The 25,547-nt window shown below is 46.9% G+C and overlaps 1 protein-coding gene across 1 annotated transcript in view; it reads left to right on the top strand.

The window, feature by feature from the left end:
* PASK (PAS domain containing serine/threonine kinase) overlaps positions 1 to 25,547 on the top strand; it is an 82,511-nt gene that overhangs the window by 14,575 nt on the left and 42,389 nt on the right. Inside the window, exons 2-10 of the mRNA XM_040427930.1 lie at positions 3,753 to 3,920; positions 5,493 to 5,653; positions 9,648 to 9,815; positions 10,358 to 10,486; positions 10,995 to 11,129; positions 15,488 to 15,730; positions 21,047 to 21,179; positions 21,291 to 21,399; positions 22,747 to 23,720. Coding sequence (XP_040283864.1) covers positions 3,773 to 3,920; positions 5,493 to 5,653; positions 9,648 to 9,815; positions 10,358 to 10,486; positions 10,995 to 11,129; positions 15,488 to 15,730; positions 21,047 to 21,179; positions 21,291 to 21,399; positions 22,747 to 23,720 — 2,200 coding nt within the window. The 5' untranslated portion in view covers positions 3,753 to 3,772. The remainder of the gene's footprint in view (positions 1 to 3,752; positions 3,921 to 5,492; positions 5,654 to 9,647; positions 9,816 to 10,357; positions 10,487 to 10,994; positions 11,130 to 15,487; positions 15,731 to 21,046; positions 21,180 to 21,290; positions 21,400 to 22,746; positions 23,721 to 25,547) is intronic.

The following is a 25,547-nucleotide window of genomic DNA, read 5'->3' as shown; positions in this document are numbered from 1 at the left end:
TCTGCATAAAAGCTTTTTCAAAGCTGAGTTTTCACTTCGTGAAAACTCAGAACCGACAGTATATTCTAACACAGAAGCGTTCCCATGGTGATGGGGACGCTTCTAGTTAGAATACACTACAAACTGTGTACAAGACTGCCCCCTGCTGCCTGGCAGCACCCGATCTCTTACAGGGGGCCGTGATCAGCACAATTAACCCCTTCAGGTGCCGCACCTGAAGGGGTTAATTGTGCTGATCACGGCCCCCTGTAAGAGATCAGGGCTGCCAGGCAGCAGGGGGCAGACCCCCCCCCCCCCCCCTCCCCAGTTTGAATATCATTGGTGGCCAGTGCGGCCCCTCCCCCCTCCCTCTATTGTAATAAATCGTTGGTGGCACAGTGTGCGCCCCCCCCTCCCTCCCGCTATTGTAATAATTCGTTGGTGGCACAGTGTGCGCCCCCCATCGCCCCCCCCTCCCTCTATAGCATTAACAACATTGGTGGCCAGTGTGCGGCCTCCCATCTCTTCCCCCCCCCCCCCCCCCATCATTGGTGGCAGCGGAGTTCCGATCGGAGTCCCAGTTTAATCGCTGGGGCTCCGATCGGTAACCATGGCAACCGGGACGCTACTACAGTCCTGGTTGCCATGGTTACTTAGCAATAGTACAATAGTAGAAGATTCATACTTACCTGCTCCAGGCTGCTGCTGCGATGTTCGTGTCCGGCCGGGAGCTCCACCTACTGGTAAGTGACAGGTCTGTGCGGCGCATTGCTAAATGAACTGTCACTTACTAGTAGGAGGAGCTCCCGGCCGGACACGAACATCACAGCTCCCAGGTAAGTATGAATCTTGTACTATTGCTAGTAACCCGCTGCCACCAATGATCGGGGGGGGGGGGGGGGGGGCGCAGGAGGGGAGGCCGCACACTGGCCACCAATGTTGTTAATGCTATAGAGGGAGGGGGGCCAATAATTGCCACCAACGATTTATTACAATAGAGGGAGGAAGGGGGGGGGGCCGCACACTGTGCCACCAACGAATTATTACAATAGAGGGAGGAAGGGGGGGGGGGGGGGGGGCACACTGTGCCACCAACGAATTATTACAATAGAGGGAGGAAGGGGGGGGGGGCGCACCCTGTGCCACCAACGATTTATTACAATGGAGGGAAGAAGGGGGGGGGGGGGCCGCACTGGCCACCAATGATATTCAAACTGGGGAGGGGGGGGGGGTCTGCCCCCTGCTGCCTGGCAGCCCTGATCTCTTACAGGGGGATATGATAGTACAATTAACCCCTTCAGGTGCGGCACCTGAGGGGTTAATTGTGCTGATCACGGCCCCCTGTAAGAGATCGGATGCTGCTAGGCAGCAGGGGGCAGTCATGTACACAGTTTGTAGTATATTCTAACTAGAAGCGTCCCCATCACCATGGGAACGCCTCTGTGTTAGAATATACTGTCGGAAATGAGGTTTCACGATCTAACTCATATCCGACAGTATATTCTAACATAGAGGCGTTCCCATGGTGATGGGGACGCTTCAAGTTAAAATATACCATCGGATTGGAGAAAACTCCGATCTGATGGTATAAAAGGGACTCCGGACTTTACATTGAAAGTCAATGGGGACGGATCCGTTTGAAATGGCACCATATTGTGTCAACGTCAAACGGATCCGTCCCCATTGACTTGCATTGTAATTCAGGACGGATCCGTTTGGCTCCGCACGGCCAGGCGGACACCAAAATGACTTTTTTTTTCATGTCCGTGGATCCGCCAAAAATCAAGGAAGACCCACGGACGAAAAAACGGTCACGGATCACGGACCTACGGACCCTGTTTTTGCGGACTGTGAAAAAAAACGTTCGTGTGCATGAGGCCTTACTCTGTATTTTCTATCCTCCACTCCCCCTTCTCTGGGAAAGTGGTTATGCTGGCACTCAGGTTTAGCTCCTACAGCTTGTTCTACTCCACAGGTGCAGCTTTTCGTTAATGCTTGAGTTCGTGGTCGCTGCAGTGGGACATCCTCCTCAGGTAGGGGTCCTACCCTGGAGCTAGCTGGGCAGTTGCGCCTGTTCAGCGCCCTTCCAGGTAGAGTTTTGAGGTTAGCTCTACTTCATTGGGGCAGTATAGTACGTGGCTTCTACAGATAGTCTCAGGCCTCCCCTTCAGTTTTGCACTGACTGGGCAAGCACTGGTTACTACTGTGGGAGCGGTGTTGCTTACCACTACATGCTTGGTTCTTACTGCACAGCTATTTCGTCAGGCGGTGGACTCTTTTAACACTGAATTCAGTGGCCTCTACGGGGACCTCCTCCTCTTGGGTCTGTGACTCCCCTTGCTTGGCTTCCTCCTCAGGCGGTGTTTTTGCACAGCCACTTAGTCCTTGGCTACTTCTGTATAGTGCCGGTCTCAGACGGGGAATGGGCTTAAACCTAGCCTATTCTTCTCCTGTCTTTCCCCCCTCTGGCTCAGGGTTCATAACCGTCCCGCATGCCTTGGTAGTTCCTACGTTGCTACTTTCCCTTATCTGGGGAAGCTTCTTGGGCTCTGAGGCATCAGCTCGACTGCGCAGTTGTGTAACGCGGCTACCGGTCCTCCTTACGCACATTCACAACATTTTTCCAGGTGCTTTATTATGCATTGGCAGCCGCTGCTTAGCCCGCAAGGTCTTGCAGGCGGCAGTTTCTTAGCTACCAGCCGGGACGCTTGCTTCCATGGGTCTGTGGTTTTTCCCTCCCCGTGGACTGCTCTTGAACGTCCCACGGTTTCCTGTGTCCCCCAATGAATATGGGCGAGAAAAGGAGATTTTTGTATAACTTACCAGTAAAATCTCTTTCTCCGCTCTTCATTGGGGGACACAGCACCCACCCAGTATTGTTGTCCAGCCACAGTTGTAGCTGTTGCTGGTTTGGACCCCGTTGGGTCCTTTGACATGTTGGTTTTCCACGTTTTTTTCTCTTTGGTGGGCTTGCTTCTCCTACTGCTTCTCACAAACTGAAGCTCTCTCTCCAGGCTGGAGGGGGTATAGCTGCCAGGGGAGGAGCTAACAGCTTTTACTAGTGTCAACGCCTCCTAGAGGACATAGCTATACCCATGGTTTCCTGTGTCCCCCAATGAAGAGCGAGAAAGAGATTTTACTGGTAAGTTATACAAAAATCTCCTTTTTTTAGGATCCCGCACGACCCCTTTAAGGAAAAGACAGTTATCAAACAACATGTGACACCTGATAAATGTGGCATAGCTTAAAGGGAACCTGTCACCGGGATTTTGTGTATAGAGCTGAGGACATGGGTTGCTAGATGGCCGCTAGGACATCCGTAATATCCAGTCCCCATAGCTCTGTGTGCTTTTATTGTGTAAAAAAAACGATTTGATCCATATGCAAATTAAAATGAGATGAGTCCTGTCCCTGACTCATCTCACATACAGGACTCATCTCAGGTTAATTTGCATATGTATCAAATCGGTTTTTTTTACACAATAAAAGCACACAGAGCTATGGGGACTGGGTATTGGGGATGTGCTAGCGGCCACCTAGCAACCCATGTCCTCAGCTCTATACACAAAATCCCGGTGACAGGTTCCCTTTAAACCTGCTGATATCTGGTGCGGACATATTTCCACATAATAAATCGCTGTATTGCAGTACAGTCTCTTATGGGAATGGTTCTGCCGTCGGTCTCATTGGATGACTTTGTATATTTCATTGCTGTTTGAGCTATTAGGGTGCATTCATTATCTTCCCTTATAACATTGTATTTTTCTGTCTAGGGACCACATTATTTTTCGGAATGGCATCTTCATTGGTACCACAGTCTCCTAATTCTGCACTGCACAGTCTTTCACTGCTGAGCAAGTCCTTTCCCCAGCTCCCCAGCCCACGAAGGAGAAGACATGGCGGGAGAGCCAGGAGCCACTGGAATACAGCCAGCCTGACAGGTATGCCCGCCACTGTCCTTAACCCCTTCCAACATGGAGGGGAGAGTTGATTTCCCACAGTTCAACATACAGTTAAAGGGGTTGTGCCGCGAAAATTATTTTACATTTTTGAAACCAGCACCAGCTCTGAATACTTTTGTAATTGCATGCAATTCTATACTATAAAAAAATAATAATAAAGTAATTGCATGCAATTCAAAACCTAGTATAGAAACTAAAATCTATCTGTATAGCGCCACGTGCTGTTTGTTATTTTCCTTATTTCTTGTCCACCTCACAAAAGTGGTCGCACGCACTCAGTTAATATTTTCGAGCTGGGCTGGGCCTAGCTTTGTTAGAAAGGTATCGGCATGTACTATATGATGTCTGATTTTCACGGGGATGACGTAGACACCGTAGTTGTGTGGGAACGAGCTGAGATGTACAGCCAGGCAAGGATAGGAGTTAGCATCACTCTTGGTAGTTTAACCCCTTAGATGGTGTACTCAGGATGCAGGAGCTCCCCCTTCTCCCATTGACGAGATTGCAGGTGGAGGTGTAAAAATGGCCTCTGGGTCTGCCAAGAACAGAAGTCAAGTCTGTAACTTAGGCCTCTTGTGGGACTAATGGATATAGCTAAAAAAAAATGGAAAAAGGTTTCAAGTGTAAACAATGTGATCCAAACTTGGTATCGCTCCCTCTGTAATAATCCGTCCTATAAAAGTTATCATGTTATTTAGTCCTTATGGTCAATGTGGTAGAAAAAATAAATAAAAAATGCCAAAATTGGATTAGCATTTTATTTTTATTTTTTTACATTTTACCCCCCGAAACTGTTAATGCTGTTTTCCAAGACCAGTAAACCTTTTTAAGATTTCCTGGCAAAAGGGATTTAAAAAACAAATTTACGTGTTTGTGCCAAAATTTGCATCTTTTTCTTGCCAATTTCATAAAGTGTGGGGAGGAGGCAGGCCATGGGGGGGGGATTTCAGTGGCTCGACACATTTAACACGCGTGCACCAGAAAATTGGTGAACTTTTACACCTGAAATCTACTCCAGCTCCTGCCGGTAGTGGATTTCAGTTCTGGCACTTGAAGGACCTGAGATGCGTCACAGGAGGCGTTGACCTTTTAATGATTGTGCCACATCTCAAGACCAGCGTACAAAATGCCATTCTTTATAAATCTCCCCCAATGTGTTAATTTTTTCCGGCGTGATAACTCTTTAAAGGCTCCTGACAATCCACAGAAATCCGAGAGGAGCACCTAAGTGACACAGTGCTCAAGATTTGTTTACTGCTGTCAATCCAGCTACGTCTATAATGGAAGAAGCAAGGAACATTTTGGATTTCCTTTGTTGGGTAGGATCGGCTTCGTTTTGGGGAGTATGCCCATTTGGGACTAGATTGTACAATCGTACCGTATAATGAAATCCAGCATTCCTAGTGCTTCTATTCCATCTACTGTCAGGATACCCTCATAGACATTAGATGCTTGACCTGTCCAGTCATAATCGACATGTTTGGCCGGCATACCTATCCAGTGTACGGCCACCTTTACTGTGGTACTATGTTCTATATCTTTTTTTCTCAGGGGAGGACTGGAGCTCTTACAGTCTGTCTTCAGCTGCTAGCAACAGTCTGCTGCGTTCACCCAGCGGTCTACCTACCCCAGATGACACCATCCACTCTCTACCATCATGTGTACGGAGCTCAAGCAGAGCTGTACTGACTGTGGACACCAAGACCACACAGGTATTAAAACATCTATCCCAGTGTGCTGCCTGATAGTGCTACGTACCGTATCGAAGATTACAGCTGTACTCACGGGGGAGTGTATCTTTAAAAACAAGTAAAACCTTTGCTTTCCAGTTAAATTTAGTGGCTAACTCCGCATCAAGCGGTGACATTAAGCATGCCGATTAAGCAAGGATTATGATGTGGATTATGTGTGTCAGTGTGGGAATCCAGAAAACTAAAGATAGGCTTATTTCCTGGGATGCTAAGAGCTAAGCTTGCTTTTTCTTGATCAAGGACCGTAACACTGTAAGGCCCCTTTTACACGGGCGAGTTTTCCGCTCGGATGCGATGTGTGAAGTGAACGCATTGCACCCGCACTGAATCCGGACCCATTCATTTCTATGGGGCTGTGCACATGAGCGGTGATTTTTACGCATCACTTGTGCGTTGCGTGAAAATCACAGCAAGCTCTATTTTGTGCGTTTTTCACGCAACGCAGGCCCCATAGAAGTGAATGGGGCTGCGTGAAAATCGCAAGCATCCGCAAGCAAGTGCGGATGCGGTGCGATTTTCACGCACGGTTGCTAGGAGACGATCGGAATGGGGACCCGATCATTATTATTTTCCCTTATAACATGGTTATAAGGGAAAATAATAGCATTCTGAATACAGAATGCATAGTACAATAGGGCTGGAGGGGTTAAAAAAATAAAAAATAATTTAACTCACCTTAATCCACTTGTTCGCACAGCCGGCATCTCTTCTGTCTTCATCTGTGAGGAAAAGGACCTTTGATGACGTCGCTGCGATCATCACATGGTCCGTTACATGATCCATCACCATGGTAAAAGATCATGTGACGGACCATGTAATGAGTGCAGTGACGTCATCAAAGGTCCTATTCCTCAAAGAAGAAGACAGAAGAGATGCCGGCTGCGCGAACAAGTGGATTAAGGGGAGTTAAATTATTATTTATTTTTTTAACCCCTCCAGCCCTATTTTACTATGCATTCTGTTTTCAGAATGCTATTATTTTCCCTTATAACCATGTTATAAGGGGAAATAATACAATCTACACAACCTTGAACCCAAACCTGAACTTCTGTGAACCACATTCAGTTTTTTATCACGCGCGTGCAAAACGCATTGCACCCGCGCGATAATAACTGAACAACGGAACGCAATCAAAACTGACTGCAATTGCGTACCTACTCGCGCGGGTTTGCCGCAACGCATCCGGACCTTATCTGGACACGCTCGTGTGAAAGAGGCCTACGTTTTTTTTATCCTGAAAGGCTCCACCGGCCTTAAGGTTCCTCTTGAATGTCTAGAGACACCTTTTGAATGTTCATTTGCCTTCTATATGCAAAATGTAGCAACTTTCTAAATGCATACCTCTTTGCTGTTGTAGACTTTTTCCACATAGCTGTCTTTCCTGCTGCTCCTTACATAGATTTGACAGGACACTGCTCCTGGCTGTGTTGGCGCTATTTGCTTTCCCCTTCCCTTTTCTCAGTATTAGCGATCGCATTGGGGAGGAAAGGAGGTTTTTTCATGGCAGATCAGAGTGTGGAGAGGGTGGAAACATTGAGGATGGATCACACAAGCTGTAATGCATCTGGGTGTGGATAGAGAGGGGAAGGGACATGGCAGGGAGAGGGGGAGAGTCACACAGGCTGTGCTCCTGTGTAGATAGGGAAGAGAGCACAGATTGCAGACTCAGTAAGGGTGGGGGGAATCGCACATTTGTAAAGATCAGCGTCTTTCAGTTCAAGTGAGAGGAGATCCCTCATCAGCTGTAAAATGGTAAATTAGTCCAGGAATGAAATTGCGCTGATAGACGAGAGCAATTGAAGACATCAGCATCCTAGACACACAGACCTAACATCTAGCATGTGTTACTGGGAGGGACACGACCACATGAGAAAATGTTGAGCAGGTTCCAAAATCGGAGTGTTTGAAAATACATAAAGGTTGCAGACTAGCATATACTGATTGGCCACTTTATTAGAGATACCTGCGCTTTTGTGATTGCTACTTCTCTGGGAGTGCAGCATAAAATCAAGTGAGCAAGTTTTTCATGGATCAGTTTGTGTGAATCCACATTAGAATTGGAAAATCTATTGACCTGAGCGACTTTGAATAAGGGCTCATGCACACGACCGTGCTGTTTTGTGCGGTCCACAAAAAACGCATGCCGCCCATGTGCCTTCCCCAATTTGCGGAACGGAACAGGAGGCCCATTATAGAAATGCCTTTTCTTGTCCGTAAAAAGGACAAGAATAGGACATGCCTCATAATTTTTGCAGAGCCACGGAACGGAGCAACGGATGCGGACAGCAGCTGTCCGCATCTATTGCGGACCCATTGAAATGAATGGTTCCGTATTCGGACCGTATACAGAATCAAAATACGGTCCATATACGGAACGCAAAAAAGGTTCGTGTGCATGAGCCCTAAGGCACATTCATTAAAGCTAAATAATGGGGTTATCTTGGCTTTTAATATTGGTAACCACCTATCCTCAGGATAGGTCATCAATATTAGATTGGCGGTGGTCCGACACCCGGCACCCCCGCCATTCAGCTGTATGAGGAGACGGCACGTACGCACTACGTCTCCTTATACAGCTGATCGGTGAGGGTGCCGGGTGTCGGACCCCCGCCGATCTGATATTGATGACCTATCCTGAGGATAGGCTATCAATATTAAAAGCCCGGACAACCCCTTTAAATTAGGCTAGTATTTTTTAAAAACTGCAAACCTTCTGGCGTTTTCTCATGCAACGGTGTTGAGAATATACTAAGAATGGTGTGATCAAAGAAAAACACGCAGCAAAAGGGGATCTTGCGGATGTAAACAACTCATTACTGAAAGGCGTTAGAGGAGAATCATTTTGAATAACGGGCAGTGCTCCAACTAATGTGTCTAAAGGCACAACTTGTTTCTTAGCGTGGATGGACTGCAACCGCAGACAGCCAGTTCAAAATGCTGTTGCTGTCTGAGGGAACAAAAAGGCAAGACTCCATTGGTCAATAGAGTGCAAAACCTGTTGTCACAGCGAAGCCGCTGCAGTCCCGCTCTTCTTACCTTGCCGACCGGACCTGCCTCCATCTGTTATCCTTCAGGCAGGCCTGATCTGTCTCCCTTTGCAGGCTGTGGTGTTTGTAGGGCTCATACCCATGCTCCCTCAGGCTCTTAAAGGGCCAGTGCGAACACCCTAATCTTTACCAGCCAATCACTGGCAACCTGTGGTTATCTAAGACACCTTCTCTGGTTGGAAGGTGCCTGAGCAATAGGTGTCTTAACTTTCTAAGTTCCCTGCAAAGGTTTGCTATTCTGTTGTCTGCCCATGTACCAACCTCTTCCTGAATCCTGACTCTGACCCTGACCTGACTTGTGCCTGAATACCGTTTTGACCCTCTGCTGCCTTGCCTGACCTCAGACCTGTTTCATGTATTCGCATATCTTTTCCTGCCCTGACCTCGGCCTGTTACTGACTACGAGTTTCCTGATCTCCTGATGCCATGCACTGGTGTCTCTGACCCCTGTAGGTTAGCTGTCAACCACACCGGAACTACTCCCGGAGGTGGTAGTAACCGATTACTGCAGCTAGCTCCCATTCAAATGAATGGATCAAGAATTTCTAGAATCTGAAAAACCCATTTAAGCAAAGGGACATGGAGTTTATTTCTGGATTTCCAGTGGGGATCTTGCCCTGAAAATTCACAGCTAATTCACTGCTTGTGCACATGGCCCTCTCCATAGTCATTTGTGTCTTCATAAACAATGGAATGGATGATGGAGGAGCTCTTTCCAATTCCAACGTCTCCTTCATCTATTCCTCTGTTCTTTTCTGTGCACGACTCATCCATCCATTCATTCTTTCATTAATAAATTGGGATATTGTGTGTTTCTTTTATTAAGACTATGTATGGCTCCTATTTTACATTTATGTCCATATTTACTCTTGTTTGGATGACGCTTTTTTCTTCTTCATTTTTTAAAGATTTTGATGGCAAATGATAAAGCCTGCAGAATGTTTGGGTACAGTAGTCTTGAGTTAATTGGTACGTGCCTGTCCTTGTTGATCCCTGCTTCCAGCCACAGAATTTCAGAGACTCTGGAAGAGGAGCTTATAGAGGCTGATGGGATTTCCAGGGTACCTGGAGAAGTGGTGAGTGATGTTTAAAGGGATTGTCTGTATTTGAAAAACCATAGAAAATTCTTAGTTAAAGGGGCTCTTCAGATATTATTTAAAGTGGCCGTAAGTAACCCGTCCTAGAATGGGAATTGGATGGGTTGACTGCACTTGCAGATCTGCCTGGGGGTATGGGACCTCACTACACACCGTGCTCGAGCGCCTGCATATACCCAAGCTCGAGGACCCCTTACCACCCTCCTATGCTGCATTGCAAGTGGAGGCTACCCATCTTATTCACTTCATAGGGCGGGTTGCTTGCAGCCATTTAGGAAATTTCCTGGAGAAGCCCTTTAATACAGGAGAGCCTGCTGTTTAGAGCCCTCCATTATCCACAGTGCAGAGGTACAACGAAGAGCGACTCTCTGTCTCACATCCGTACATAATTTTGATGCCCATTGTTGAATAATTCATGTTCGCTGCAGTGGTGCTGTATTGTGAAAGTGGACACTTGCTTATTCAAATATCTGCTGGTAGTTAAAGATCTCAGAAGATCCTTCCTTTTTTTCCTCGCCCAGGTTGAAGCGGTGCGAAATGGAGGCGAGGTGATTGTGTTATGCCTCTGGATCCGCAGAGTGAAAAACCAATGCCTGCTGTTTCTGGATTCTGTACAGATCATCACCACGGTGTTGTCTTTTCAGCAAGATGTGAGTCTCTGAATTCCTAAAATTGAGCACCTTATGGACCACTACGGCGTACTATTCTTTAGGACCCATGTGGTGCTGCACAGTGATCTGCTGGATGGATGGAGCACTGTACGGTGGCACACTCCATTACATGGCATCCAATGGAGGAAATTCTGTTGCCTCATAGTAGTTTTTATTAGACGTATAAAAAAGTGCAGCCACAGTCCCCAATATCCACGCTTGGGTACAGATTTTGGTGCACTCTATGCAGCAAAGTTGGATCACAAATGAATTGGATCGTTTGATAAATGTGGCTCTGTAGTCATCTCTCTACTAATCAGAAACATTTCCCCTATCCTGTGGCTAGGGGATAAGTTTGAATCTTTAGACAACCCCTTTGGAGCCTGGGGCACCGCCAGCACTGGATTCCGTGGCACATGCCTGCTAGAACAATGGCGCACAGTACTGAAGCCTGGTGGTACCTTAGGGTACTTATCCGATTGATAATCTCCACTTCTGTGTCTTTCAGGGTAGGATTGTGTCCTGTGATCCATCTTGTGCGCAGTTATATGGATATATGGATCCAGAGGAGCTTTTGGGTCAACATATTACAGACTTAATGCCAACCATTCATGTCCCTCGACATAGAAAAGAGATGTCACAGGTACAGTAGTTTCTGGTGCTGGCTGAAATAAAGCAGAGAATACGTGATATAGCAGTCATGAAGATGCTTCTGATGGGACTGATATTTGAGGTCAGACATAGATGACTCTTTTCTTGTCTGTTTTCCCCTCATTATTAGTGCCAAGACCGTTCATGCAGCTACAAGCACCAAACCTGCTTCTTAAAGGGAATGTATCACTTTCTTAGGGTACTTTCACACTAGTGTTTTTCTTTTCCGGCATAGAGTTCCGTCCTAGGGGCTCTGTACCGGAAAAGAACTGAGAAAAGAACTGATCAGGATTATCCCCATGCATTCTGAAGGGAGAGCAATCGGTTCAGGATGCATCAGGATGTCTTCAGTTCAGTCTTTTTGACTGATCAGGACGGAACCGCAGCAGCATTTTATCTCCGGCCCAAAAAACTGAACACTTGCCGGAATGCCGGATCTGGCATTTTTTCCCCCATAGGAATGTATTAGTGCCGGATACGTCCTTCCTAACTGCGCATGCGCAGACCGGTAAAAATGTGGGAAAAAATTTAAACTGATCCGTTTGTCCGTATGACAAACGGACAGATGGATCCGTTCTTGCAATGCATTTGTGAAACGGATCCGGATCCGTCTACAAATGCTGTCCGTTTGCATGCAGATTGCCTGATTTGGCAGGCAGTTCCGGCGACGGTACTGCTTGTCGGATCACTCTGGCGCAAGTGTGAAAGTAGCCTAAAACCAGATACCAACATGTATTCTTCTAATCAGTTTTTGGGATCTGATTGTATTTTTTTTATATGTTGATTATGGGGATGGCTATCTTCTGTAGTCTGCTGCTCAGTTTGTTAACAGCACTTCATACGTATGCTTAAAGAGGACCTTTCACCGATTCTTACCCTATGAACTAACTATACAGACATGGAGAGCGGCGCCCGGGGATCTCACTGCACTTACTATTATCCCCGGGCGCCGCTCCGTTCTGCCGCTATGCCCTCCGGTATCTCCGTTCCCTAAGTTATGGTAGGCGGAGTCTGCCCTTGTTCTTCTGTAGCGCTGGCCAATCGCATTGCAGAGCTCACAGCCTGGGAGAAAATAACCTCCCAGGCTGTGAGCTCTGCGCTGCGATTGGCCAGTGCTAGAGCAGACTCCGCCTACCATAACTTAGGGACTGGTATCTCCGCCTACTATAACTTAGTGAGCGGAGATACCGGAGGGCATAACGGGAGAACGGAGCGGCGCCCGGGGATAATAGTAAGTGCAGTGAGATCCCCGGGCGCCGCTCCACATGTCTGTATAGTTAGTTCATAGGGTAAGAATCGGTGAAAAGTCCTCTTTAACAGCAGTCACATAAACCATAGGAGCCTGTCGGTTACAGACGTTCATTGACTTCAATGGGAGAGTTTTCTCGGAATGCTGTGTGGCCTGTTGAGGTCATTGTGCAGAGAGGGGGAGGGGGAAAGCTGCGCCCATTAACTATTGGGAATGGTGGATCTTTTGTGTTACTTATCCTACCTGTGAGAAAATTGAAATGGCTTCCCGAGAAGTGATCTCTATAGCCTGTATTACACTGCCCAATTTTTCGGCAGATAGCGATCATCCGGCAGTGTAATATTGCCGCCGATTGCCAAATGAAAGAGCAGATGCTTGATCATCGGGCAATCTAAATCTTTTGATTCAATATGTGAGAGAGAATCTGAATCGCACATCCTCATTACTATGCTATTGATATAACTGTTTTAAATTTCAGCATGATAAAACATGGCTATACAGCACTATTATCAATCTATTGCTATGCACTATTCGGAGGCATTAGTATACAGTTTGATCAAAGAGCATAGGCCCACTTACCACGACAAGGTTGCCTCTTCAAGTGGGGACCTACTCTAACTATGGCGCGGCACTGTGCGGTGACTATCGTGCCCCGACATCGATCCAGCAGGCAACGGGACCCAGCAGCCACACAGCGCCCTCACTGTGCGGCAAAGCCACCTAGGCCCTGGGTCCCATCACTCCACCAGCACAGCACAGAAGCAGCGACGGCCACCGTCCAGCACTGCATAATGTGAACAGGTGCAAAGAGCTCACAGCCTCTCAGGAACACCAACTGAGAGGTGGTAGGAATTTATAAACCCTTTGCAGACTTCTGCTAATTAAAAGCACCTGAGCCGAATGGTTTGCTGCACAGTGAGGGCGCTGTGTGGCTGCTGGGTCCCAGTGCCTGCTGGAGCGGTGTGGGGGCACGATAGTCGCCGCACAGTGCTGAGCCAAAGTTAGAGTAGGTCCCCACTTGAAGAGGCAACCTTGTCGTGGTAGGTGGGCCTATGCTCTTTGATCAAACTGTATACTAATGCCTCCTAATTGTGCATAGCAATAGATTGATAATAGTGCTGTATAGCCATGTTTTATCATGCTGAAATTTAAAACCGTTGTTATATCAAAAGCCTAGTAATGAGGATGTGCGATTTAGATTCTCTCTCACATATTGAATCTAAATCTTTTGACTTGTTAAAAAATTATTGTTTACATGCGGCAGATCCACTGGCTAACCACTATACAGCACGGGGACGAGCGATGGCATAACGATCGCTCCTCCCCATACTGTGGAGAAGATTGCTGCATGTAATAGCAGCGATCTCCTCCTCTAGTGAGCAGGCGATTTACCAGGAGGGAAGACAATAATCTGCTACATCCGGCTGTGTAATACTGCTTTAATTAGGCTCAGTGGAGATTTGGTAATATACCTAATGTCATGAAAAATTGGAAAATTAATCACCAAACATGTTTCAAAATGTGTTTAAAGGGGTTGTCTGGGCTTTTTAATATTGATGACCTATCCGCAGGATAGGTCATCAATATCAGATGGGCGGGGGTCTGACACCCGGCAGCCCCGCCGATCAGCTGTATGCCTTCTCTTTTCCTGTCCGCTGCTGTATGTCTATGGGACAGCAGCAGAGCAGAAAGAGAGAAGGGAGACGGCACATGCGCGCCGTCTCCCTGTGTAGCTGATTGGCGGGGGGAGGATAGGATCATCAATATTAAAAAGCCCGGAGAACCCCTTTAATATAAAATCTTACGTTAACATTGTAATTTTCTGAGGACACATTTGCTTAAAATTTATTTTGGAGGTTGTAAGCTATATACAGCATGTCCCCCACTATCCAGCCTAGTTACACATTAGTGTAGGACAGAGAAGAAGGTAAGTAGTTGTCTCCACCTTGAGCTGATTATCTTTTCCCACAGCTTTTCTCTTAATCCTGCGTGATAATCCCCTTTACGCTGAAGTATCACTGGCATTTGGCCTAGTGGTTAATGTGACATGTGAAGGTGGGAGTGTTATTTGTGGATGGAATTGTGATCCATCAGTAAGGCTAGTTTTACACTAGCGATTTTAGATCCCGCAGGCTGTTCTGCATAGCCGTCTGGGCCTATTCACTATAACGGGGACTGGCGGAGATCTGGCCGCAAACCAGTGAATGAGGTTGGTGGGTGTCAGGTTCCAGGCTGCTGGAGTGAATCTAGCCTTAGCAGGAATGATTGTGAAACCACTGTATCTTGTAGTAGCAGAGTGGATGAGATCTGACACACTGCATCTGCACCGCAGTCAACGCAGAACGTGACAGATTTTATATCTGCAGCATGTCAATTTATTTTGTGGATTACACAGCGGACTTGCCTCTTGGGAACATACCCTAAAGATGTACTGTACCCGTTTGTTAAAGGGTTGATATGTCGTATGTCCTGCCATAAACTTTTATTCCCTGTGCAATAATTTTGGAGAATCTTTTCATATAACTCTATGTTGTTCATGCTTGAAGTTTATGAGTCTCTGCACAGTCTGATGCCATCCAATCTGTTCCGTCAGTGTTAGACCGTGCCGCATTCCTGGCATATCGCTAGGATTGCTGGGAGTGCCGAAAATGTGGGAAATTTAGAAATGAATGGGAAGCACACCGCAGATCTGCAGCCGCCCCCCATTCCGTCCACTCTCCTTCACTTTGAGGGCCCCATTCAAGAGTTATGTGTGGGACCCAGAGGTGGGACCAGCACCTTTCAGACTTTGGTATCAAATACCTGCAGGCTGATTGCAAGTGATGAAAATCGGCTACCCTTTGTGGGGGACCCTGGTGAAAACTGCTTACCCATTAGATTCAGCTTTTAGATAATAGTGTGAATCTCTTGAGATGACGTATGATCCACAGTGGTAAGTGTCGTGATCTTTTTTTCTAGTTATATATTTTAATCAGTAAAACCTAAATCTGGAGTATTTAGCATAACATAAAGAATAGCTGTATAATGGGAATCACCGAGTCCTTACCATGCAGCGTACCGCGCGGATGTGATGTATGAAGTGGTGTCTTGTTTTGTTTCAGAGCATTCAGCAGCAGCGGGTTGTTGGAGTGACACGGAACGGTGCGACTTTCCCTCTGAGCCTGACATTAATAAATGATTTTCCGGATGAGACGTCTCCGGTGGAAGAATACTATGCCAGCCTCAGCGTCCTTTCTTCCGTCTGCGGTCTGATCACACTGTATCCGGATGGTAACATCCAGGGAATCAATGGAACGTTTTCACGCTCCCTTTTTGGATATGACCGGACACAGCTCTTAGGAAAGGTAGGGACGGCTTTTGTTCACCATTCCATTTTCTTTGGTCATTTATATTGTAGAGCTCTGCTGTAGCTTTTCTAAAACATGCAGACCCGCTAACTAGGGATAGTCTGTCATCTGCTCATAATCCTCAAAGCTAACATATGTCCAAGATGATATCAGACGGTCTACAAATCCCATTCCAGGAGAGAAGGCTGGTATCAAAAGAGTGCCAGGTGCCATGAAATTAAAGGGGTAGTGCCAGCATTACATTTTATTTTATTATAATTCAGCATGAAAAACTAGTTACTTTTGTCATTTACTTTCTGCTACAAAAATGCTCCAGTTATGAGATATTCCCTTCATTATAATTGTGCCCCCTGCTGTTTAGGCCCCCTGCACACGATCGTAGGTGTCCCGTTGCCGTATTGCGGACCGCATTTGCGGATCCGCAATACACAGGCACCGTTATTCACTTCAATGGGTCCGCAAATCCGGAGATGCAGAATGGTGCGGAACGGAACCCTACGGAAGCACTACGGAATGCTTTCGTGGGGTTTTCATCCCGTACTTCCTTTCTGCAAAAAGATAGAACATGTCCCATCTTTTTGCGGAATGGCTGGATCGCGGACCAATTAAAGTGAATGGGTGCCCGATCCGCTGCCCCACGGTGGGTGTTCGTGCAGGAGGCCTTAATCTGTATAATAATGTGGAAGAGCTGGATATGCATGGTCGCACACGCTCAGTGCCATACTTCATCTGCCACCAGCTGTTAGAAGGGAGAGAGGATGCCCCCCTTATCTGTGATAGTGAGAGCTGCAGCAGAAGGGACACCCCTGAGCTGTGATAGTGAGAGAGCTGCAGCAGAAGGGACACCCCTGAGCTGTGATAGTGAGAGAGCTGTAGCAGAAAAGACACACCCCTGAGCTGTAATAGTGAGAGAGCTGCAGCAGAAGGGACACCCCTGAGCTGTGATAGGGAGAGAGCTGCAGCGAAAAGAGACACCCTGAGCTGTGATAGTGAGAGAGCTGCAGCAGAAGGGACACCCCTGAGCTGTTATAGGGAGAGAGCTGTAGCAGAAAAGACACAACCCCTGAGCTGTGATAGGGAGAGAGCTGCAGCAGAAAAGACACACCCCTGAGCTGTGATAGGGAGAGAGCTGCAGCAGAAGGGACACCCCTGAGCTGTGATAGGGAGAGAGCTGTAGCAGAAAAGACACACCCCTTATCTGTGATAGGGAGAGAGCTGCAGCAGAAGGGACACCCCTGAGCTGTGATAGGGAGAGAGCTATAGGAAATAAACACCCTAGAGTGACCAACAGTCATGACATGGCATGATAAGAAAAAGGGGAATTCTACAAAGGCTGGAAACAGGCAGCGTGCGAAGGAGCAGTGCAAAAAGAAACCACTCAGTGGAACACTGATTGGAAGAAGACGAACTGAAAATGGTGTCTGGATATAAAGGGCCAGAGGATTGCAGATGTGACAAATCTTGCCTTCCCTGGAGGAAGAAGTAGGCGGTGCCATGAGGCGAAAACCCCTAACTCCATACCAGGCTGTCAGAAGAGAAGAACACTCCAGCAGGACCATGACGAACAAGTCAGGGCTGCAGAACCTAGATGTCAGGTATGACAATGGCCTGCAAGAAAAAGATCTTGAGGGAGAAAAGAGACACAATGGGAACAAGGCAGTGGAACCAACCCAAAACCTACAAAAATTGAGGAGTAACCTGGTAGAAAAGGAGTTTATTCCGGGATCAAAAACGGAGCTGTCTGGAGACATGAAGGTTGTGGAAAGCCATCAGACACTATCGACCGCCACTGCGGAACAACTCCGCCTAAAGAATCAGATGAATGTACAAAACGGCCAGACAGGAACCAGAGATCGTATAAATACTGCGCAAGGAAGGGAGTGTGGACGTCGAACGCCACAAGTCCCATATAAAAACTGGTAACCGAACCAATACCACTAGCGCAGGCACTCCACAGCAGAAAAGAGGCACCCAAGAACTCAATGGCTATGGAATCTGGCCAAGCAGGCAGAAACAGTATCTGAGGGGCGTAGAAGTACTCGCCGTGCGGTAGGGGAGAAGTAGAAGAGGCTGATGTGGCTCAGTAGAGAACCTGTGTTAGTGGTGACAACAAGGAAAGTACGACCGCTCTACCCGGTGAGGGGAGCAATGTAGACATCTCACATATACAACTGGATAAGTGCATACCCAACTTCCCAAGGAGGCAATGCCGATGCTGTCACTGTAACAGATGGTAGAGGGCGGCGATGCACTACATGTGAAGGGAAGCCAGCGCCATAGAAGTCGGTAGTTTATGCTAGGTGCCGAAAACTGTACTAATGCACACCAGAAGTGAGCAAACCCATCACCTAGGTCATGCCAAGAAATGGGAAGTTGACCCGCGCTATAAGGAATAAGTGCACCTATCAGCCACTGCATTAGGAACACCATACATGTAATGCCTGGTGGATCTACCGCACCCAGTGATGGCAGAACATTAGCACAGTGCCACCTGTGGGAGAAGGAAATGTAGACACAAGCACACTACAATCATAAACTACAATAATAATTGGTGTTAAATTTACACACCGCCCCAATCCTATCAACTCTTTTTTGAGTTATAAGTAATTATTGCCTAGTGGAGAAAGGCAGCGGCTGCTGGAAAAACACTGCAGGGCCTGGAGGAAGGTGAGGGGGCTGGGGACCGGAGGCGGGACCGAGGGCCAGAGAATCACCAGCTACAGGAAGAAAAGGGGCCCAAGGTACTGGAGAAAAAACCCTATTTTCCTTTGTTTACTTGGATAACGCAGGAGAAGATTAGCCCCTAGAAGCCAGTAAAGGGAGGAGTAGGGGCTCAGGCAAAGGGGGGCCAGCAGGGGAAGGTATGTAATATACTTACCTAGACGGTTTCTTCCCACCCCGATTCCAGCAGTGTCACCTTCCTCAGTGTGCTGCCCCTTGGGGAGGGGGGACTTCCAGGAGTAGCAGATAAGGTGACACTGTAGCTGGCGGGTGACAGTGGATTTGAGAACCACTGTACCTCCTTGTGTTCCAGAGGTGGGGAACGAGCAGCGGGCGTGAGGACCCACTGGTCTCCCCCTCAAGTGGGGACAAACAGGTGGTGAGAGCCCTCCTGTAGCCTGAACCTGAAAAATAAAAAGGGAAAGATCTTTGGCAGACCTGCAAGAAAAACATGTCTGCCTCCTACAGAAACTAAGCTAAAACTATTTAGCTCAGTGTTTTCAGGAAGGGTATAGCTGAGAGGAGGAGCCAACACTTTTTTGCTCAGTGTCACCTCCTAGTGGCAGCAGCTATACCCATGGTCTTCTGTGTCCCCCAATGATACGAGCGAGAAATTGACAGATTGCATTTGTGTGCAATATAGATTTTTTTCTGCCATAAGGAAAATCAGAGGAATTTAAAGGGCATCTGTCAGCAGATGTTACATGTGCACTTGGCAGCTGAGGGCATCTGTGTTGGTCCCATGTTCATATGTGCCCGCATTGCTGAGAAACATTATATTTTAATGCATGAAAATGAGCCTCTAGGAGCAACGGGGGCGTTGCTGTTACACCTAGAGGCTCTGCTCTCTCTGCAACAGCCATGATCTTCACTTGACAGGGCCAGGTAGTGAAAACGTCAACACACCTGGTGCTGTAAATCAAAGTGCAGAGGGCGCAGCAGTTGCAGAGAGAGCAGAGCTTCTAGTGTAATGGCAACGCCCCCTTTGCTCCTAGAGGCTCATTTACATATAACAAAACTTCATTTTTCTCAGCAATCCAGGCACATATTAACATGGGACCAACACAGATGCCTTCAGCAGCCAAGCGCACATGCAGCAGATCAGCCAGTTTTATAGGTACAGATCTGCTGACAGATGCCCTTTAAAACATGTCTAGGGGTTCCAGGGGGCAGGATCTCAAGGGTGATCCAATAGTTTACTGGCAGTATGCTACTATTCAGAAGCAGAATCTGCTTTGGAATACATTTAGAATAGTAATATTGTACATACTCCTGCATTATAATAACATTTCTATCACAATAAAGTGTCCGGCTCCTAATTGACAGACTGTCACTCCTTGCCCTGTGAATGTACGGAGGTCTGTCAGACTGGCTGCACATGTCTGACTTCTCAGTTTTGGTTTGGGTTTGAGCTGGATCCACCTTCCCTCAGGTGTACTGGGTTTGATTGTTAGTGAAGCTATTTATCCCTCTTTCCCCTTAGTGGCCTGTGTCGGGTTATAGTTCTTTCCTGTGAGCTCTGGATGTGTGGTGGATCGTCGGCTCCAGCTCTGCTCTAGATAAGTCCTCTCCGTTATTTCCCATTGTGTCTTTTATCTATGCCTCTAGGGAGACGCATGCTTCCTCCGGGTTTGAAGAAGCAGGTTGCCTCTTCCCTTTTTCCCTACAGCCTAGGGTTTGCCTAGCAAGTATAGGTTTAGGCACGAGGGCCTGTGCATAGCCACCATTAGGGTAAGCACATGGGCACAGCAGTTTAGGGAAAACTTTTAGGGATTGCTAGGAGGTGACCCTTTTCTCCCTAACTTTTGGGCCTAGTCATTTGTTCTGTTTGTTGTTATTTCCCTGCTTACCTACCTATCGTGACACAGATCCAAGCTGTAATATTTCATGATTAAAAATCAATAAATTACAATCATGTCAACTACCCCTAAGAAACACCTCAATAATAATATTAGTAATATGCAATAAACAACCGTGGTCCCTATCAAGCCTTGGCAGGGCTAAAACAAAATTCACAAATGGAAAGTGTCAATTGCTACACTTTAATGGGAGCAGCTCTGCAGTAACCAGCTTTATCCAGTACATGATGGATGTAGCATTCAGGCGACTAAGCTACTGCCGTACATCTGATCGGTTTGGTTGCAGGGCATCAGACCCCGACAAATCAGATAGTGGTGGCCTATTCTGAGGATAGATCATGACTTGTGGAAAAACTGAACAACTCCTTTAGGGTGCATTCACACGACCGTATAAATGGATCCGCATCCGTTCCGAAAAATGTGGACCCATTCATTTCAATGTCCACATCCGTTGCCGCTTTCCGCGGCCCCGCAAAAAATATAGAGAATGTCCTATTCTTGTCCGCAACCACGGACAAGAATAGGCGTTCTCTATATAGCGCCGGCCATGTGCGGTCCGCAAATTGCGGAACGCTCATGGTTGGTATCCGTGTTTTGCGGATCCGCAATCTGCGGACCGCAAAACACTTATGGTCGTGTGAATGAAGCCTTAAGGTGTTCTGCACGGCTGCTTCTACTCCATATAGTCCTGTGTTTTATTCTTTGTGTAAGGATCTCTGCTTCTTTCTCGCAGAACATCACCTTTCTCATTCCTGGATTTTACCATTATATGCGAAGTGCTGAGGAAGAGGCTTCACTTCTGTCCCCACCAGAAGAGGCACAAGTTAGAAGCAAATCTTGCGATGTCATTTGTAATGGTGCTGCTGGTAAGAGAGCTAGCTTTAAGGAAATCTGCCTTCAGGGCCTATATAAGTCATGTATTATGTCTGCGATTTTCCTCAGCGTAATATTAAATGGTCCTGTTTTGTGCTCTGTAGAAAAGTCTGTACAGAAATGCAAGTCTGAGGATCTGCTGGTGGCTGGAGAAGCATACCAACATCCTGCCTGTTCTATCGTGCTGAGCCCTTCATCTCCCCTATCTGCGAGGTACCTAACCTTTTTCTTTTTTGGGGGGACTACAGATTAAAAGGGGTTATCTGGAAAAACATATTGATGACCCATCCTGAGGATGCAAGCGCCGGTGTTTTCTCAAAAAGCTGATCGTGGAAGTCCTGGGTGTCGGACCGCCACCGATCAGATAGTGATGACTGATGACCAGAGGATAGGTCCTCAGAATAAAAGTCTTGGAAAACACCTTTAAAAATTGATGATCTATCCTCAGTATTTGATTGGTAGGTGTCTGACTGCCAGTAACCTGACGATCAGCTGTTGAAGGGGCTGCGAGGCCTGGGTGAGCTCTGCGGCCTCTGCCTGTGATGTCACGTCCATCTGTAACATCACCTTTTGTGCAGCTCAGTCTCACTTAAAGGGAACCTGTCACCTGCCAAAACCATCCCAAGCCGCCAGCAGTACCTGTGTGTAGCCAGCAGTGCGTTTCTGATGATGCCTTTCTTCCTGAAGGCCGATGCAGCAAAAAGTACTGAAAACGTTGTTTTATCCCCTGCCGGCGCGCTTCTCCACACATGCTTGAAGTCAAGGCCTCCTTGCTTCAACTCACAGTAACCATGCCCCCTTCCCTGCCCCTTCGCTGTGACTGACAGCCGGCTGTTTGGCAAAGGCAGCCCCCTTGACTTCAAGCATGTGTGGAGAAGCGCGCCGGCAGGGGATAAAACAACGTTTTCAGTACTTTTTGCTGCATCGGCCTTCAGGAAGAAAGGCATCATCAGAAACGCACTGCTGGCTACACACAGGTACTGCTGGCGGCTTGGGATAGTTTTGGGAGGTGACAGGTTCCCTTTAAGTGAATGTATATGCACTGTCAGGTCCCAGAAACCCCTTCTTCAGGTCCCTATAGATGTGACAATTCAGTAGGTGGTTGTCGGGAAAGAAGCGTTCCTTAACGGCAATCATTGCTCGTCAGTGTAACAATCTCCTCCAAAGTATGGGGAGGAGCGATCGCTAATGCCATCGCTTGTCCCCATACAGACTCATTGTTTCCCGCAGCAGAGCTTGTTTAGATGGCACGATCTGCCGCCAGCAAACGATTATTTAGGTGTCTGCACAAATGAGCATGTTACCCGAAGAACGAGCGTTTCACTTGTTCAGCGGGTAATCGGCGGCACCTTTACACCGGCAGATAATCAATAACGAGCGTTCCTATGAAAGCTTGTTGGCGATTATCTGACGGATTCTCATCATATGTATAGAGCTCTTTAGTTTTACGTTTATGGAAAAGAAAGGCTAATTATGCTGTGATTTTGAAGGTTTCTATGAAAGATAAAGTTCTGTGACTGGCATCATGGTGACTCCGCTTTCTTTGCTCACCTCTCTTAGGACAGTTAATGGCTATCATAAATCTTCTTATGGAGACGATTGTACCCCGAACTTGCCTGCATGTTGCTTCTCACCTGGGACACCTACACAAGATGAGCCGTGGCAGGGAGGTCAGGTGTTAGATAAATGCAACCTTCATGACCTCCTTCCAAGCTTAGGTATGGAGCTGGACTTGGCACCTCTCACCCACTGTCTGCAGAGTATGACCTTAACAGGAAGCCACAGTCAGCAGGAAACACCCTGTGTAAGTGATTCCCCTTCATCTTCTACCTGTGCCTCCGATGTGAAGAAAACACAGCCTCCTCCTATGGACGATACTCCACCAGTTACAGTACAGGTAGCTCCAGTACGCCCATCAGTCACTCTTTCTAAATGCTCTGATCTCACCGGTAATGCCCATGCCCACCACGACAGCATAGGCATTACTCCATCTTGTAATTGCACTAGTACAGAACCGTGTGCATCCTGTCTCGATAGATCACTTGTTATCTCAAGTCCTCCTCCATTATGTCACAGTAGTCCAGTCAATGGTAATTCCCAACCTAATTCACCGAAGAACTCTTCTCTGAATACAAAGTCCCCCACGCATGATTCCTCACTTTTAGCCAATGTTCTGTATCCTGAACATAATGAAGTAAGTGCTGGTAATGATGTCCCATCCACTACCGAACATGTACCTGCCAACCACTCACTCCTGAGAGCACGTCCTTCTAGGAACTCATCCCCAGAGCAAGTTTCTTATGACTCCTCCAGCATATCACCAGGACAAGCCTCGGGCCAGGATGAAGATGTGCAGCTTTCAAGGAAGGAGTTTTCCCATGCAACATCTACACCTGTTAGAAATGGCTCTGTCCGATCATCTATGGTGATTCCATACGCCAAGACTCTGGATCTTCCATCTCAGTATGTCAGCTCTGAAATTAAAGAGGGAAGTTTCACTGGAAGCTGCTATCACCGGGATGGCTCCAGACTCTGTAAGAAACTTTTGTCATTCATCTGTCTTTTTTTGGTTAAGAATTGCACTGCATTTCAAATACAAGTTGCAGGCCAGGTTGCCCCAGAAATAGATGTGCGCCAAGTGCCCTCTTTTGACAGTGTAGTTGCCTTCTTTTACCAAGGCTGTCTCAAAAGGAGAATAGTCATATTGCCCACAAAAACTGATCAGATGAAACATGGCTGCTGTGGGCAACAAGGACACTTTCTTCAAGACTATTTGATACGAGAGGCAGATTTTGCCAGAGTGCATTGTGAAAAATGTCACTTTCACGGGGTAAAAAATGCTGTTGAGAGGGATAGTGTCTGAATTATGTAATATGACAAAGGTTAAGTTAAAGGGGTCATCTCACAAGCATAGCCCCTGCCCTGTAAGGGTCTCCCACTTGAGTCTCAACATCTGTGATTCAAAGCCAAGGGCTGCTGTGAGCAGCACTTGTGCTGGCAGATCTGGTCCATTCGTGCATTACTGGGTTGGCTATTTGATTTATCACCATGTAATGCTGCATTTTCCCTACAAATCTACCCCTAAGGCCCCTTTCAAATGGGCGAGATTTCCGCGCGGGTGCAATGCGTGAGGTCAACGCATTGCACCCGCACTGAATCCGGACCCATTCATTTATATGGGGCTGTGCACATGAGCGGTGATTTTCACGCATCACTTGTGCGTTGCGTGAAAATCGCAACATGCTCCTCTTTGTGCGTTTTCCACGCAACGCAGGCCCCATAGAAGTGAATGCGGTGCGATTTTCACGCACGTTTGCTAGGAGACGATCGGGATGGAGACCCGATCATTATTATTTTTCCTTATAACATGGTTATAAGGGAAAATAATAGCATTCTTAATACAGAATGCATAGTACAATAGGGCTGGAGGGGTTAAAAAAAAAAATGTAACTCACCTCATCCACTTGTTCGCGCAGCCCGACTTCTCTTCTTTCTTCTTCTTTGCTGTGCACAGGAAAAGGACCTGTGGTGACGTCACTACGCTCATCACATGGTCCGTCACATGATCCATCATCATGGTAAAAGATCATGTGATGGACCATGTGATGAGCGCAGTGACGTCATCAAAGGTCCTATTCCTCAAAGAAGAAGATAGAAGAGAAGCCGGGCTGCGCGAACAAGTGGATTAAGGTGAGTTAAATTATTTTTTTATTTTTTTTAACCCCTCCAGCCCTATTGTACTATGCATTCTGTATTAAGAATGCTATTAGGTGTTGTGTAGACTGTATTATTTTCCCTTATAACATGGTTATAAGGGAAAATAATACAGTCTACACAACACCTAACCCAAACCCGAACTTCTGTGAAGAAGTTCGGGTTTGGGTACCAAACATGACAATTTTTCTCACGCGCGTGCAAAACGCATTACAATGTTTTGCACTCGCGTGGAAAAATCGCGCATTTTCCCACGACACACCCGCATCTTATCCAAGCCAAAAACATGACGCCCGTGTGAAAGAGGCCTAAGAGTCTGACTGCCTGCTTTTTCCCAGAGCAATAACAGCTTATTGCTTGGGGTTAGTGAATATCCATAGCTTTTAAAGGTTATGGATACATTTTTGTGTACAATGTATGTGTTTTTTGGATAAAAAAACCTTTGTCATCTTGTTTTACCGTAAATTCAAAAATCCAGGAATAAAATAGGCTTTCACAAGCTAGGTGAACTAAAAATTTTACTAAGTGTGATCAAATAAATAAAAAAATGCAACAGGCAAACAAATCACATACTTTACAAAGGAAATAACCATCACCTGTGTTCAATTGGCAAGCTCCCTTGTCGATTGTTCTGGCATGACACAGGA

Source organism: Bufo bufo, chromosome 4 (assembly GCF_905171765.1).
Source record: "Bufo bufo chromosome 4, aBufBuf1.1, whole genome shotgun sequence".
NCBI lineage: Eukaryota > Metazoa > Chordata > Amphibia > Anura > Bufonidae > Bufo > Bufo bufo.
The sequence above is the reverse complement of the archived record's forward strand: the minus strand, read 5'-3'. Positions and strand labels throughout refer to the sequence as shown.